Source organism: Tyto alba, unplaced genomic scaffold, assembly GCF_018691265.1.
Source record: "Tyto alba isolate M040663 unplaced genomic scaffold, T.alba_DEE_v4.0 Super-Scaffold_32, whole genome shotgun sequence".
In the NCBI taxonomy this organism is placed as follows: Eukaryota; Metazoa; Chordata; class Aves; order Strigiformes; family Tytonidae; genus Tyto; species Tyto alba.
In genome coordinates this window covers 1,539,353-1,551,837 of record NW_024881307.1, presented here as the reverse complement: position 1 = coordinate 1,551,837, position 12,485 = coordinate 1,539,353, and the positions used below count along the sequence as shown (strand labels likewise).

General features: G+C 43.1%; 1 protein-coding gene across 6 annotated transcripts in view; it reads left to right on the top strand.

Moving 5' to 3' along the window:
- Positions 1 to 12,485, top strand: part of CDON (cell adhesion associated, oncogene regulated) — a 55,571-nt gene that overhangs the window by 21,011 nt on the left and 22,075 nt on the right. For all 6 annotated transcript variants that reach the window (XM_042800441.1, XM_042800440.1, XM_042800442.1 and 3 more), the window contains 7 exons: positions 1,158 to 1,430; positions 3,056 to 3,202; positions 3,507 to 3,650; positions 4,084 to 4,371; positions 5,220 to 5,489; positions 6,443 to 6,796; positions 10,716 to 11,008. In XM_042800441.1, coding sequence (XP_042656375.1) covers positions 1,158 to 1,430; positions 3,056 to 3,202; positions 3,507 to 3,650; positions 4,084 to 4,371; positions 5,220 to 5,489; positions 6,443 to 6,796; positions 10,716 to 11,008 — 1,769 coding nt within the window. The remainder of the gene's footprint in view (positions 1 to 1,157; positions 1,431 to 3,055; positions 3,203 to 3,506; positions 3,651 to 4,083; positions 4,372 to 5,219; positions 5,490 to 6,442; positions 6,797 to 10,715; positions 11,009 to 12,485) is intronic.

Genomic DNA, 12,485 nt, shown 5'->3' with positions numbered 1-12,485 from the left:
TCTCTTATTTGGATGTCATTTAATATCGTCTTGACCTGTCCTATCTGGAATTCCTTAGCTCATTTACAAACTATAAATTGTTTTTCCCTGCCACTCTGACTATTTTTAAATATTTTTTTTTCCCATATGTCTACCCAAATAAGAGTTATTGGTGTTAATTGCCTTTTGCTTGCTCCTTTCGTACAAAATCTTGAGTGGAGAATTCCATAGAAAACAAATGGAAATAATTCCCAGTGTTTCGTTGGCCAGGATAGGAAAAAATTTCATCCAACAAGCAGGAATTTTCTTCTGGCAAATAAATGGATACTCATAACCAAGTTTTGTGGAACTGAACCTTTTATTTATTAGCAGCTTTTCCTGTTTCTGTTCATCTTTACGCAGTAAAGATAATGGATGCCCAATTCATCATTCTCGTCCTGATGAAGTCCATGTATTTGGAATTAACAAGAGCCTTTGCTGTTCCTCCAACTTTTTTTTTTTATCCTGCTATTTTTAATTAGTTCTGCAGACTCGGGGACGGTTCTGCATAAATACCTGGCAGGCTGCTACCATTTCTGAAATTTTACAAGTCACGTCCAGGCCTGCTTCATATGGGACAGATCAGCTACAGCTATGTGTTCCCCATACTCCATCTCTTCAGGTGATGGGTGCTGTTTGACTTTGAATAAATCCAGTGGGATTTCAGTTTTTGCTGGCCCTGCCCAGCATGATGCCTTTGCCTTGTGCACACGTGGGGGTTATCTCACCCTCCTGTACGCTGAACCTACCTTTGTTTAATCGCCGTTACCCTCTTCATAGGGTCTGAATCTTGACGTTTTCCCTGGTGTTGGAGAGAGAGCAGGAACCTGTCATGTGTTCCTCTTGCAGAGGAAAAGGCAGCACCTGGTTGAATATCACTAGCAACTTGGAGTTTAGACACCCTTTACTTGTCTATGTTTGATCTGAATAGGCTTTCAGCAATATTTAACCTTCTGATGAAAGAAGTTTGCCAGAGCTGTGAACAGTGGCAGGAGCATTGGGAGAGAGTGTTGCTATAAAACAGATTATGGTCAGTCCTTTGTAAAAGTCAGTGCATCATTAACCTTATCACATGTGTTCACGCAAAATACTGTTCACTGACTGAATATATATTTTTTTTTTTTTTTTCCCCTTTTAAGATTTAACTCCCCATTTTATTTCCGAGCCCTTGTCTACTGTCCAGAAGTCTGGTGGGCCCGTACAACTCCGCTGCTCTGCCGAGCCCTCCACGGCTCACCTTTCTTGGCTGTTTAATGGAGAGCCTCTGGACAGCAAGGTGGGAGAAGTGGAAATCCAGGCAGGATCTTTGACAATCGTCTCCCTCAGCCTGTCAACCTCTGGTCGCTATCAGTGCGTTGCTAACAGCAGCGTGGGTGCTGTTGTGAGCAGGCCTGCAACGGTATCGATGGGCAGTAAGTAAATTTTTCTTCATATTCCTCACTCCCTGCAAATTATATAGACGTCAGCTGGTTTGTATGGTTGTTTTTCTTTGGCTTTTAGAAAACACCTAGTTTCCAGATGGTTTGATGTTTGTTTGTTTGTTTGTTTGTTTTTTTCTCAGCCAGTACTTAGTGTATGATGGATTATACACTTTTCACCAATCTTTTTTTTCCTGTCATCTGAGACCTCTCAGGTGATGCAGCCCTGCAACAGATTCCCCAGAGAGCTTGTGGATCTGCATCCTTGGAGGCTTTTAAAGACTCAGCTAGACAAAGCCACACCTGATTGATTTAGTGCTGGTTATAGCCTCATTTTGTGCTGAAGGACCTCAAGAGTCCTTTCCAGCAAATATAAATAGTATTCAGTGAAATAGCATTCACTTCACTGAACTGACCTGAAAGTACAAGGTCCCCAAAAGCTTCTCTTCAAAAAGGATCTTGAAAAAGCAACGGAATTGCCATGCCATTGCAGAAGTGTGCTTGAGAGTTGAGAAACGAGTCGGAATTGTTGGCTGGGAAATAAGTGGGAGTTGCAAATTTTCCTTTTCACTCATAGTATTTTATTTGATCAAAACTATATTGATGTTCTTCAGGTGGGAACAGTCTTCTGTCCTTTTAGGGACAGTTTTCCTTCTCTGTTGCACTGATTCTTCTGATCAGTCTTTGCCTTGGTACTTGATCTGTAAATGATTTGATCGTGAACTTTAGAAGAGGAAAGGCAATGTTTTCCACATGGAAAGGATGATGTGGTGCTGAGAATGGGAGTGTAATATTCCTCCGTGAGCATGATTTGTCTGCTTGGGATTGCAGGGCTGTCTGAATCAGGCCTTTGTCAAGCAAGATTTGAGTGATTTCTCTGTAAGGGTACCTCATCTATGGAGCATGTCCAAAATCCCCCTGGGAGGAAAATTTCTTATAAGTGAGAAAAGTAAGTGTTTTGGTAAAGTACTGACCCATAGCAAGACCCTCTCAAGAGAGCTATAGGGGTGGCTAACATAGAAAAACTTCACAACCTAGAAGATGCTTTGAACATGAAGGGAGTGGAAGAGCAGCTTTTGCGCTTTTCTCCCCGCTTTGAGATTTTAGTAGCAAATTAGAAGGTGCTGTTAGCTGTTGAGGCTTTCTGCTTGCCTCATGGCTTGTGAGGAGTGAGAGGCGCTGCCGTACTCAGTGTTGTGTTAATTATAATTGCCGAAAGACAATTTAATGGTTCTTATGGACAGACTTCCTGCTGTTAGTGTAATTGTCTTCTGTAGTGTCTTCAGAGCCCATGAGTAGCACTGCAGTCTTCTCTTTACCAATGTCATCTCTGCTTGATTTTCCTGGAGTGGTTGAGGGAACGTAGGAACTATTTGTTCTTTCTTCACTATTCCCGTGTAAAAGCTTTCTGGAGTAAGGAAGCACCCATACACAGGAGGGCTTATTCTGCTACGGGCTACAGAAAAGGCTATGCCTGTTGATATGCGTGTCCAAATGCTGCACCAGAGAAGATAATCAGCGTGAAAGCAAGTAGATTTAAAACACAAATACTGTGCTTACTGCCCTTCTCCCTTTCCCAAGCCTTGGCTGCTTTTAACCTCTTACCAATTCTCTTCTAGGTTTAGCTAATTTTGATACGTCAGTGAAACCTGCCATTGCAGCAGAGGAAGGGGGCACGGCTTTCATTGGATGCAAGGTGCCAGAAAGTAATCCTAAAGCACAGGTTCGCTTTCAAGTGCGGGGAAAATGGCTGGAACAATCAACGGGTGAGATATTTTATGCCAGCAGTCACCAATATAAATATACAGTAAAAGCTTGCCTGGATTTTTTTCCTAGAACTTAAAGAAAAAAACCTAGAAACTTGCAGAACTTCCTGTGCAAGTCACTTAATTTAAACCTAGCTTTGTAAATTAATATCCTTTGCATGGCAGCATGATTTCTTTGATCCTACATTTAGAATAGATGGATATATCTGAGAAGTTATTTAAAATATTAAAAAAAATAAAGAAGGAAGCCCTTTTTTGATACTAAGTTAAATATAATCTTCTTTTTCTTTCCCCGCTTATCTAGACAACTACCTAATTCTTCCATCTGGAAACCTGCAGATTTTGAATGTATCTTTGGAAGACAAAGGATCCTATAAATGTGCAGCGTACAACCCAGTTACTCACGATCTCAGAATAGAAGTCACTGGACGCAAGCTTGTAGTCACACGTGAGTATTCAGCTCGGCTTTCCAGAATTAATACATCTCAAACTGAAAAAATAACATCCCGAAGATTTTCAGCACAGGCATATCAGCCTAAATACCTACTGGTCTCAAATACCCTGTTAATGTCAAATCTGCCCTGCATGATTTGGACATTCGATTCTTATTTCCCCTTAGTGTGGAGGAGCAGCACAGCTGCTTTTCAGATCCCCGAGAGGACAGAGCACTTCACCTTTGAAAAGGTGATACTGCTAGTTCTCCAGTTGCCAAACTGATTTCGGAGCAGGCCTTCTGGAGGAGAGCATTACAGCAGTGTGCTTAGTCACAAGTATAAGCAGCCGTGTTTGAAAGACGTGGCGAACCTCAGGACTAGAGGACAGGATGGGAGAGGGTGGTTTAAAAGGCTGGTCAGTGATAAGCCTCATCTCTTTTCTTCCAGGCTCTTCCTCGGGTCTCTTCCACATACTTCACCCCCTGGCACCCCAGAGCCTGGCGGCGCCCCGGCACAGCGCTCTGACACTTGAGTGTGTTGTCAGTGGGTTGCCTCCAGCATCCGTCCGCTGGGTTAAAGACGGCCGGGACGCACTGAGGAAAGGCAGGTGGAAACTGCTGCACTCCCACCTGGTGACAGACAGACTCGAGGCATCAGACTCTGGAAATTACTCCTGCGTGGTGGGAAATGAATCTGGAGTAGTGAAATATGTTAACTATTCACTTACTGTACTTGGTAAGAAATAAAGCAATTTTCATGTCTCGGGCAGTGAACGTTTTCTTTGTATGCTGGTTTTGCCATCTGATTACAAATAGCCTAACATTCTTTCTCAACCATTCAAATAAAGATGTGTTCATAATGACCATATCTCATCATCTCTCCCAAGTTAAAATCCGTAACTATTTATCTCTTAAAATCCTTCCCAGTCTGAAATAATTAAACAGTAAAGGATAACAAACTCTTGAGGGAAGAAGTGATCTATTTATTTTTCTGCAGTGTGCCAAGCATATATGGGATACAGTGTCAATAAAGTGCCAGAGATCAGATGTTTTTCTTTTGAGATTGCATGTAAGCAAAAAACTGGCAAGGAGAGGTGATATGTTTGAATGAGGACAAAGACAAAAGCAAAAGAAATCTATTTCGCCCCTTTTGTGTGGCTGCAAGTTGTTCCTAATCTTTCCTTTCCTTTGTAGCAGATTTTCCTTTTGTTTGAGGTTTTTGCCTCCATGACTGTTTTTTGTTTGGTTTTTGAAATGTATTCATTAGAGTAATTCAGAAAACAGGTTGTTGACACACAATACACCCTTTGTTACGGGGATGTTGCTAAAGTTTTATTCTGAAAGTACAGGTGTTTCATTTACAGTATTAACACAAGCATGTGACTGTTTGTAATAGAAGGGAGAGACCATTAAAATAAGCAAGTGGTGGGGAAAACAACTTTAGGCTGTGTAGAACTAGAAGTACGTGGTGCTTGCTTAGCCTTCGTATGTGATAAGTTTGTGTAACATTTCTGCAGTATTTTTTTCATGAGTTAAACCACTGTATATTGATCTTGGGCTGCGTAAAATTATTTTCCTTCATAGAACCTGCCTCGATCTCCAAGGGGCTGCAAGATGAAACCGTGGCCTCTGGAGCAACCGTGCATTTTTGGTGTGACGTCTGGGGAAGCCCCGCTCCAACCCTCACCTGGCTTCACAACGCAGCTCCCCTCCATCCCTCTCCACGGCATCTGCCCACGGGAAACCGTCTGCAGATCCACGGCGTCACCCGAGAGGACTCTGGCTTGTACCAGTGTGTGGCAAACAATAGGCTTGGATTTGTGCAGTCCACGGGGAGACTTGATGTCCAGCCGGGTAGGAGCACTCGCAGCCCTCGAGAACTCAAATTAAGCATTTGTACTTCAACCTTTATTCTGTTGGGTTTGTTTGTTTGTTTCCCCTAGGTTATGTATTGATTTGTTTCTGACCCCTGTTTGTAGCAAATCTTACAAAGAACGTACTTTTAGTCGAATTTTAAGAGTTGTAGGTATTTCTGGGGTGGCATAGCTACTTGATACTTAGAACCTAAATTACCAGCTGCAATTAAATTGGCTTATGATTGAATCTGACACAATTTATTCTTAAATAGAATTAGGGTCCTGTTGTGCTTGATTAACTGGTATTTTTCTCAGTATTGGCTGACCAAGTAATTTGCCTGTTCCGTATCCTCAAGTTTACAAAAGGATCATCAGATATGGAATTAATTCACACTTCCCCTGTATCAGATCAGCAGGAACCGACAGTCTTTTTGATCGCTTTTCAGTCTAAGATCCTCTCTAATACCTAGAGAACTTGATTTCTGCTAGTACAAGGATGTTGGTAAGACTGTTGCTGTTCCTGTTCCACACTATGACGGGGAGAGTTGAAGCTTTTGACCTTCTCTGTACATACTAAGATTGATGTGAGCTCTGCAGAGGCTGGTTGGGCAGATATTTTGTGACCTGTTTGTCTATGGAGTGGATTTAAGCCGGTCTTGCATGCACTGTGTTCCTCACTGACAGTCAAGTCTTCGTCATTTAGAAAATTTGTAGTGTGGTTTGACTGTAGTTTTCTGTCAGCCTTCTCTAAGCGTGAGCCTTGGCTGATCTCTGCAGTCTGGAGAGGAAGTCTGGAGGGGCTGTCTAGAGAAGAAATAACTGTTAAAATGGTTAAAAAGAAGCATGTGTGACTTTTTTAATTGTATTGACTCATTTTGGCATTAAGCATCGTCTTTCTTAGCCAAATTCATTCTTTGTTTTGTTTTGTTTTGTTTTGTTTTTTCCCCCTAGACAAAGGCTCTAGGCCAGTTATAGTTTCTTCACCAGCAAGTGTCACTGTGATAGATGGTGGGGACGTCACGCTGTCTTGCAATGCCACTGGCCTACCCCTTCCCGTGATCCGCTGGTACGACAGCAGGGGACTTCTGACCAGCCACCCTTCCCAGGGGCTTCCTCCAAAACCACAGAAAGCCCCTCCAGCAACGCCGGGCAGCGCCGCTGCAGAGCCCACCTACTTCTCCGTGTCTGAGGCGGGCTCGGGCTCCTTGCGCATTAGGAATGTGACTTCGGAGCGTGCCGGGGAGTACACGTGCGAAGCCATCAACGAGCACGGCTCCGTGGCCTCCAGAGCCTTCCTTACAGTCGGTAAGCTTGAAGCACAAAATTGCAGTCAGCTCCCTGATTTAGGTGAGAAATGCCTCAAAATAAGAAATGAATGGGAGGGGTGGGTATCCTGGGGAAACAAAGCAGAGGAGTCTAAGCTGTCTTTGTGGACCAGTTCTTCCCTAGGTGAAAGGAAAACAGCTGCGTGCGTTGCATGGACTTAGCATTTCTATATGTGATAAAAACTATCCAAGGGTAGATTTGGGGGTTTTTTTGTTTCTTTAAAGTGCCACTAGGAAAAGACAGTCCTTATACTAAATGCAAGATAGGAAAGAGTATTCCCTTTCTCCACGTTGGAATTTATGTGATACCAAGCTCCCCCAAGTTCCCCTCACAAGAACCAAGATACAGATTTTTAGCTGCGTGAAGTGACTTAAGTCTCTCAGCTCTTTCAGCATCTTGCCTTAGTAAATTTAGCTGCATGTCAGTGGGATTTAAGGTCAGCAGAATTAATACGTGGCCCCATATTTAAAGTTCTTCATTACCACTGGTTAGAGTTTAAAACTTGTGTAAATAATTTGAAAAGGTGCTTAAAGGTTCACTTAGAGGAAGAAAGAAAGACAAAACCTCAAGAAAGTGATCCCATCATGTAGTTTTAGAAATAAATTATTGTTGGATCTTGCTCAGTGGAAACACAAAACTAAACATCATCCCAGAATTCAGTCTGTATCAAAGAGAAAAATCCCACTGCTTTGCCTCAGACTTTTATGGCAATAAGTTCAGTTTTAATGTTTTGTTTATTAACTTTTATCACTTTCTAATATGTTGTACTAGCTCCTGATTATGGTGCAGAGGGTGGTTAAGGCATTTGGTTTTGATATAAAAGTCCTTAAGTAGTTTCTGGGAGCTGTTAGGGTTTTAGAACAGTTCCCAACCATGCCAAAAGACATGCTCAAACATTTAGATGCTTTAATGAATAATTCATGCCAGGTAGCACTTTCGAAGCACCTCAATGACTTAAGCTGTGATTCCAGTGCATTTCTTTGGTAGGAGAATCAACTTAAGCAGCTCTCAGCCTCAGCAGCTCGTTCCTATAATTTGCCTTGTGCAGGCACACAGTAAGAGAGCTTATTTGGCTGAAAAATGTGTCTTTTTTTTTTTTTTTTTTCCCCTTTCTGCTGGATCTCTTCCATGATGTGATTCATTGCATGGTCTTAAAAGCGGGCAGGGCAACTTAAGCTGCCATCATAGTGAGAAACCACCAAAATGTTAAATGATAGCCTTAGGATCCTATACCCATGGCACTTATTTTAAGTCTTTTTTAGACAGTTGTGGTGTTTGCATACATGACAGTAGCTTCCCAGAGCTACAAAACAGAGGGTTAATTCTCCAAAATAACTTTGTCTAATGGAAATGAAGGGGGGAAGTACACTCCAGGAAGTCTGAGCGTAAAACACAACAAAGAGTAGCATTTATTGTAGGCAGGTAGGTATTACAGTGGAGAGCAGGCTGAAGCTGTCTTTTATAGAAGCCAGGCACTTCTGAGGAGTCCTAGGATGATTTGAAAGACTTGCCAGGCATGGGGGGGCTTCACTGATCTGCTGTGTTCGGATTTGCAGAGTGCTTTCCCAGCCTGTGCGAAGGACTTGGAGAGCTCATCCGGGGGGGAGGACCCCCTGGTTGTTTGAGAAGCGGGGAAGCAATGCCTGGGAATGTGATCTGTTTGCACAACAGCAGAGACAAAATACAAAGATTGCTCTGCTGCCGTGCAAACCAGCGGGTTGAAATCTGCTCGTGTGTTTTGCACCCTTCTTTCCAGAAGGGTATAGGAGAGCAAGCAGAGGTGCTGTGAAACACAACAGGGGGGTTCATCAGGGTGTGGAATAGTTTCTGCAAGAGGAGAGGCTGAAAAGGTGAGGGCTCTTCAAAATGAGGCAGCTGAGCGGGAGACACGATAGTGAGCTGTGAAATACTGGGTATTATGGAGGATGCGAGTAAAAGCTATGAATACATTCTTTTTTAACGCCCAAATTTGGAACATTGAGCCTGTCTGTGGTTGCTGTTGGAGGCAGGACTTCGGGCGCACGCAGCCTTTGATCTGCCCCAACTCAGTGCTGGCCATGTTTTGCAGTGGGGCTGGGAAGCCGAGGAAGGAGAGTAAGTCTCAGTGGCAAAGGGGAAAGAGGTGGCACCAAAAGCAACAGCCAAAAAAAGTTGTGTAATGACACAGCAGCAAAGAGCAGTCTGATGTGCTGGTTTATATGGGTAGCAATTATACCAGAAACTGAGCAAAAAGAGCTTAGGTCCGAATTGCTCAATGGAAATTGTTACCCCGGGGGTTGTTTTCCAGAGCAAAAACACAAATTACTTGTCAGTTGTTGATGACTCCCTTGTCGCAGCAATAAACACAGCAATGACTGCAGGTCTCCTGTCACCAGCCTAAACCACAACTAATTCTCCAGGCGCAAGAGTCCGTTTCCCCCGTGGCAGCAGGCGTCAAACCGTAGCGTGCCCACCCACAAATCCTCCGGGTCCACCACAGTACTGTGGGCCTTCTGCCTCCTCGAGCAGATACGGCATTTGTTTCTAATATTAACACGTGGTGGTGCATCCCTTTCCCACTGCTTCGCTGACAGTAGTAGATACCCTTTTGCTTGGAGATCATTCGGGGGGGGTGTCTGACGTTTTCAGCAAGCTCCGTCTGGCTTTGGGGGTGTCCTCCCCGTGTTGTTCCCTTCTTCAGGCTCCAAACTTTGTGGCATTGCTAAATAAATAGGAAGAAACAAACAAGGAATGCTTGCTGAGAGCGTGTCTACGATTTGAAAAGAGAGCTTTCCTCCCCTTCCCAGCTTTTTAAAAAGTGGCCAAAAATAGCAGCCACACTTGCTGCTGGTATTTTAATGGAGGTTTGGAGGAATCTGAGTCAGCCAGGCTAACACTGCCGAGGCTTTACATTACCAAGGAATTTGTTTGTTTTGTAAACCAAGTTCCCTTCATTCCCTTCCCCTTCCAGACCTTGGCATGTAACATAAAGCTACACAAATCTGAAAGGACGGGCAGGGCTAAGAACATCTGGCAGTCCCGGCACTGCAGCATGGAACCTTGAGGAGCTGTGCTGGTTCCCAAACGTTCTTGTTTTAAGCGCTGACGTTTACTTGTCCTGGATAATCTCAGATGTCCAACCTGCCACCCCTTTCCTGCCTGGAATGCTGACAAGCCCCGCATCGGACGAAGAGTACTGTGCATTTTTTTGTCTCATGGCCTCTTTCAAACTACTGATAAATGGTTTTGTTTTGGTTTTTTTTCATACCAGTCAAAGTAAATAGGATGGAGGAGGCTGGAGCAGGATTTCTAGAAATGCATTGGTATTAAATTACATATTAGATCTGCCTGTAAACTGAGTTTATTCTCAGCGTAAATTTTCAGATGAAGTAGTCGAGTCATGCAGCTTTCAAAGCTGATTGAAATTACAGCTAAAACCTCAGAAACTGAGGTAGGAGAATGTCCTCTTGTGTGCACGCCAGTTCAGGCCATGAAAAGTTCCTTGTACAACTATGATTAATTTAAAATTACTCCATTTGTGTCACAAGTGTAGCTTTTTTTTTTTTTTTTTTTTTTTTTTTCTCTTTTAACATGCATTGCAGCTACTTAATTTACTGGAGACACTAGTCAAACCGTGCCTGCAGACACTGCATTTCAGGTTTTCTCTCTCTGCTACTGGGAGAAAAACAACCAACCAAATAAAAAGCAAACCAAAAAACACTGTTCTACTCTGGAAAAAATAACCCGACGCGCAAGAGCGCAGCTTGGCACGGGGCTCGGGTCTGCGCGGGCATCTCTTGAAGAGGCTTTTTGCAGTCGGGCTTGTTTGGAAACGACGCGCTTAAATGATTGAGTGTCCCCTCTGTGCAGGGAAAATGTACGTCATCTTCAAGAGGTAACCAGACTCCTCCCTTTACAGTTCCTTTAGCAACTGGCACGAAAACAGAAGAAGTGGCTCCTGGGGAGATGGCCCAGAGCGATGAAAGCGATGGTGATTTTGGTGCAGAAACGGCGTTTTCAAGCTCGCCTCCAGCAAAATCTCATTTGGACGCAGCTGCAGCGGGAAAAGCCTCGAATGCTGCCGCTCCTCCTGAAGCCCCCATCATCCTGAGCCCACCGCAGACGCCGAAGCCCGACACGTACAACCTGGTGTGGCGTCCGGGGAGGGATGGGGGCTTGCCCATCAACGCCTATTTTGTGAAATACCGCAAGGTAACGTTCGCCTCGAAGCGGTGCGTGGCGGCAGATGGATTTCGTTGTTGCAGGTTTCTCAGGGAACCAGTAATTGTCACCGTGCCGGCGTTAACAAGAATGTGGTGTCAGGCCAGAGAGAGTATAGGATATGGTTGAATCACAGGGTTACCGTGGCCACACAGGCAGCTTGTTTTAGGGGTGGCTGAATTTGGTCACAAGTACGCTGGTCTATCTAGTTTTAAGTGAGATTTATTCAGCAGAGTTCAGGCTTTTATGTCCTTTACAGTATCGTTATGGTCTATGGAGAACGGGGCTCCAGAGCGTATCGTGCACAACTTCAGTGATGTTAAAAATGCGTTTCTGTGAGCAAGCTTGACTCTGGTGGCTACACTCGAAATCAGAAGGCAAGCTGAGTATTAGCCTAATATGTCCAAGCGTTTGCTACTCTGCATCCCAAAGAGACACTATCAAACTGAAGTTATCAAATAGGAAAGTGAACTAAAATTTCCTAAGCACATACCTAGCATGTCCTTAAAAATGATGTGTCAACAGTGAACTCCTGATTGAAATCAGAATCAAGCAGTGCCTGTGCCCATTCTTCCAAGCAAATAGTTTTGTGCATGGCAAAGCCGTTTGGTTTATTTTTCATAAGCTTTTTAATCCTCTACATCCTGATCTTGTCTTAGCCTGGAGGGAATGCTTAGGTTTTTGACCTGTTAGTTCCTGAAAACCTAGTGCCAAAGTCTGTTGATACACTTTTTCATCCAAAGGTGGTTGGTTCACATAAGCACTGAAAGCTTTTCATACTACTTTGACCTTTTTGATGCTTACCCTTCACTCATAACAATCCTTCCCATGTTAAATGTGCTCACTCATGCGTTTCTCGGTAGGGAGTTCACCATGTTTTTTTAGGGTGGTGTTCACTTTGTGTCATTAAATTATTTTATTGATTTCCCTCTTTTAAAGAGAAAAAAAAAAAGTTGGGGGAATAAAAGCCTTAGAGTGATTGCTTCAGAAGAAAATACTTTAACAAAGACCTCTGGCATAACCCCTTTGATAATCCGCAGCATTTAGCTCTGCCTTCCATGTTTTATTAAAGTCTTATATTGTTTTGTAGTTTATTTTTGGTAGAATCTTCGTCTTTTCCTTTGGGATTTGGTTTTCCTGCAAAGGTCAAGCATTAAGAGACTACCCTGAATCTCTTTCCTTTCTTAAATGAAGCTGGTGATTTCACTGTTAAATTAAAAAGTGGGTTTTTAAAAAAAAAAAAAAAACAAAAAACAAACACAAAAAAACAACAACAAAAACAAAACAAACAAACAAACAAACAAAAAACAAAAACAAAAAACAAGGAAACATGCATTAATAAAAAGCAAATCTTTGGTCTCCCTGCTGACTTTTTTTTTCCAGCCTCGAGAATTAACTAAGCCATACTTTTTGTTGCCTGTTTTAGACAATAAATATTTTAAAATGCTTAAGTACAGGAAAAGCTGGG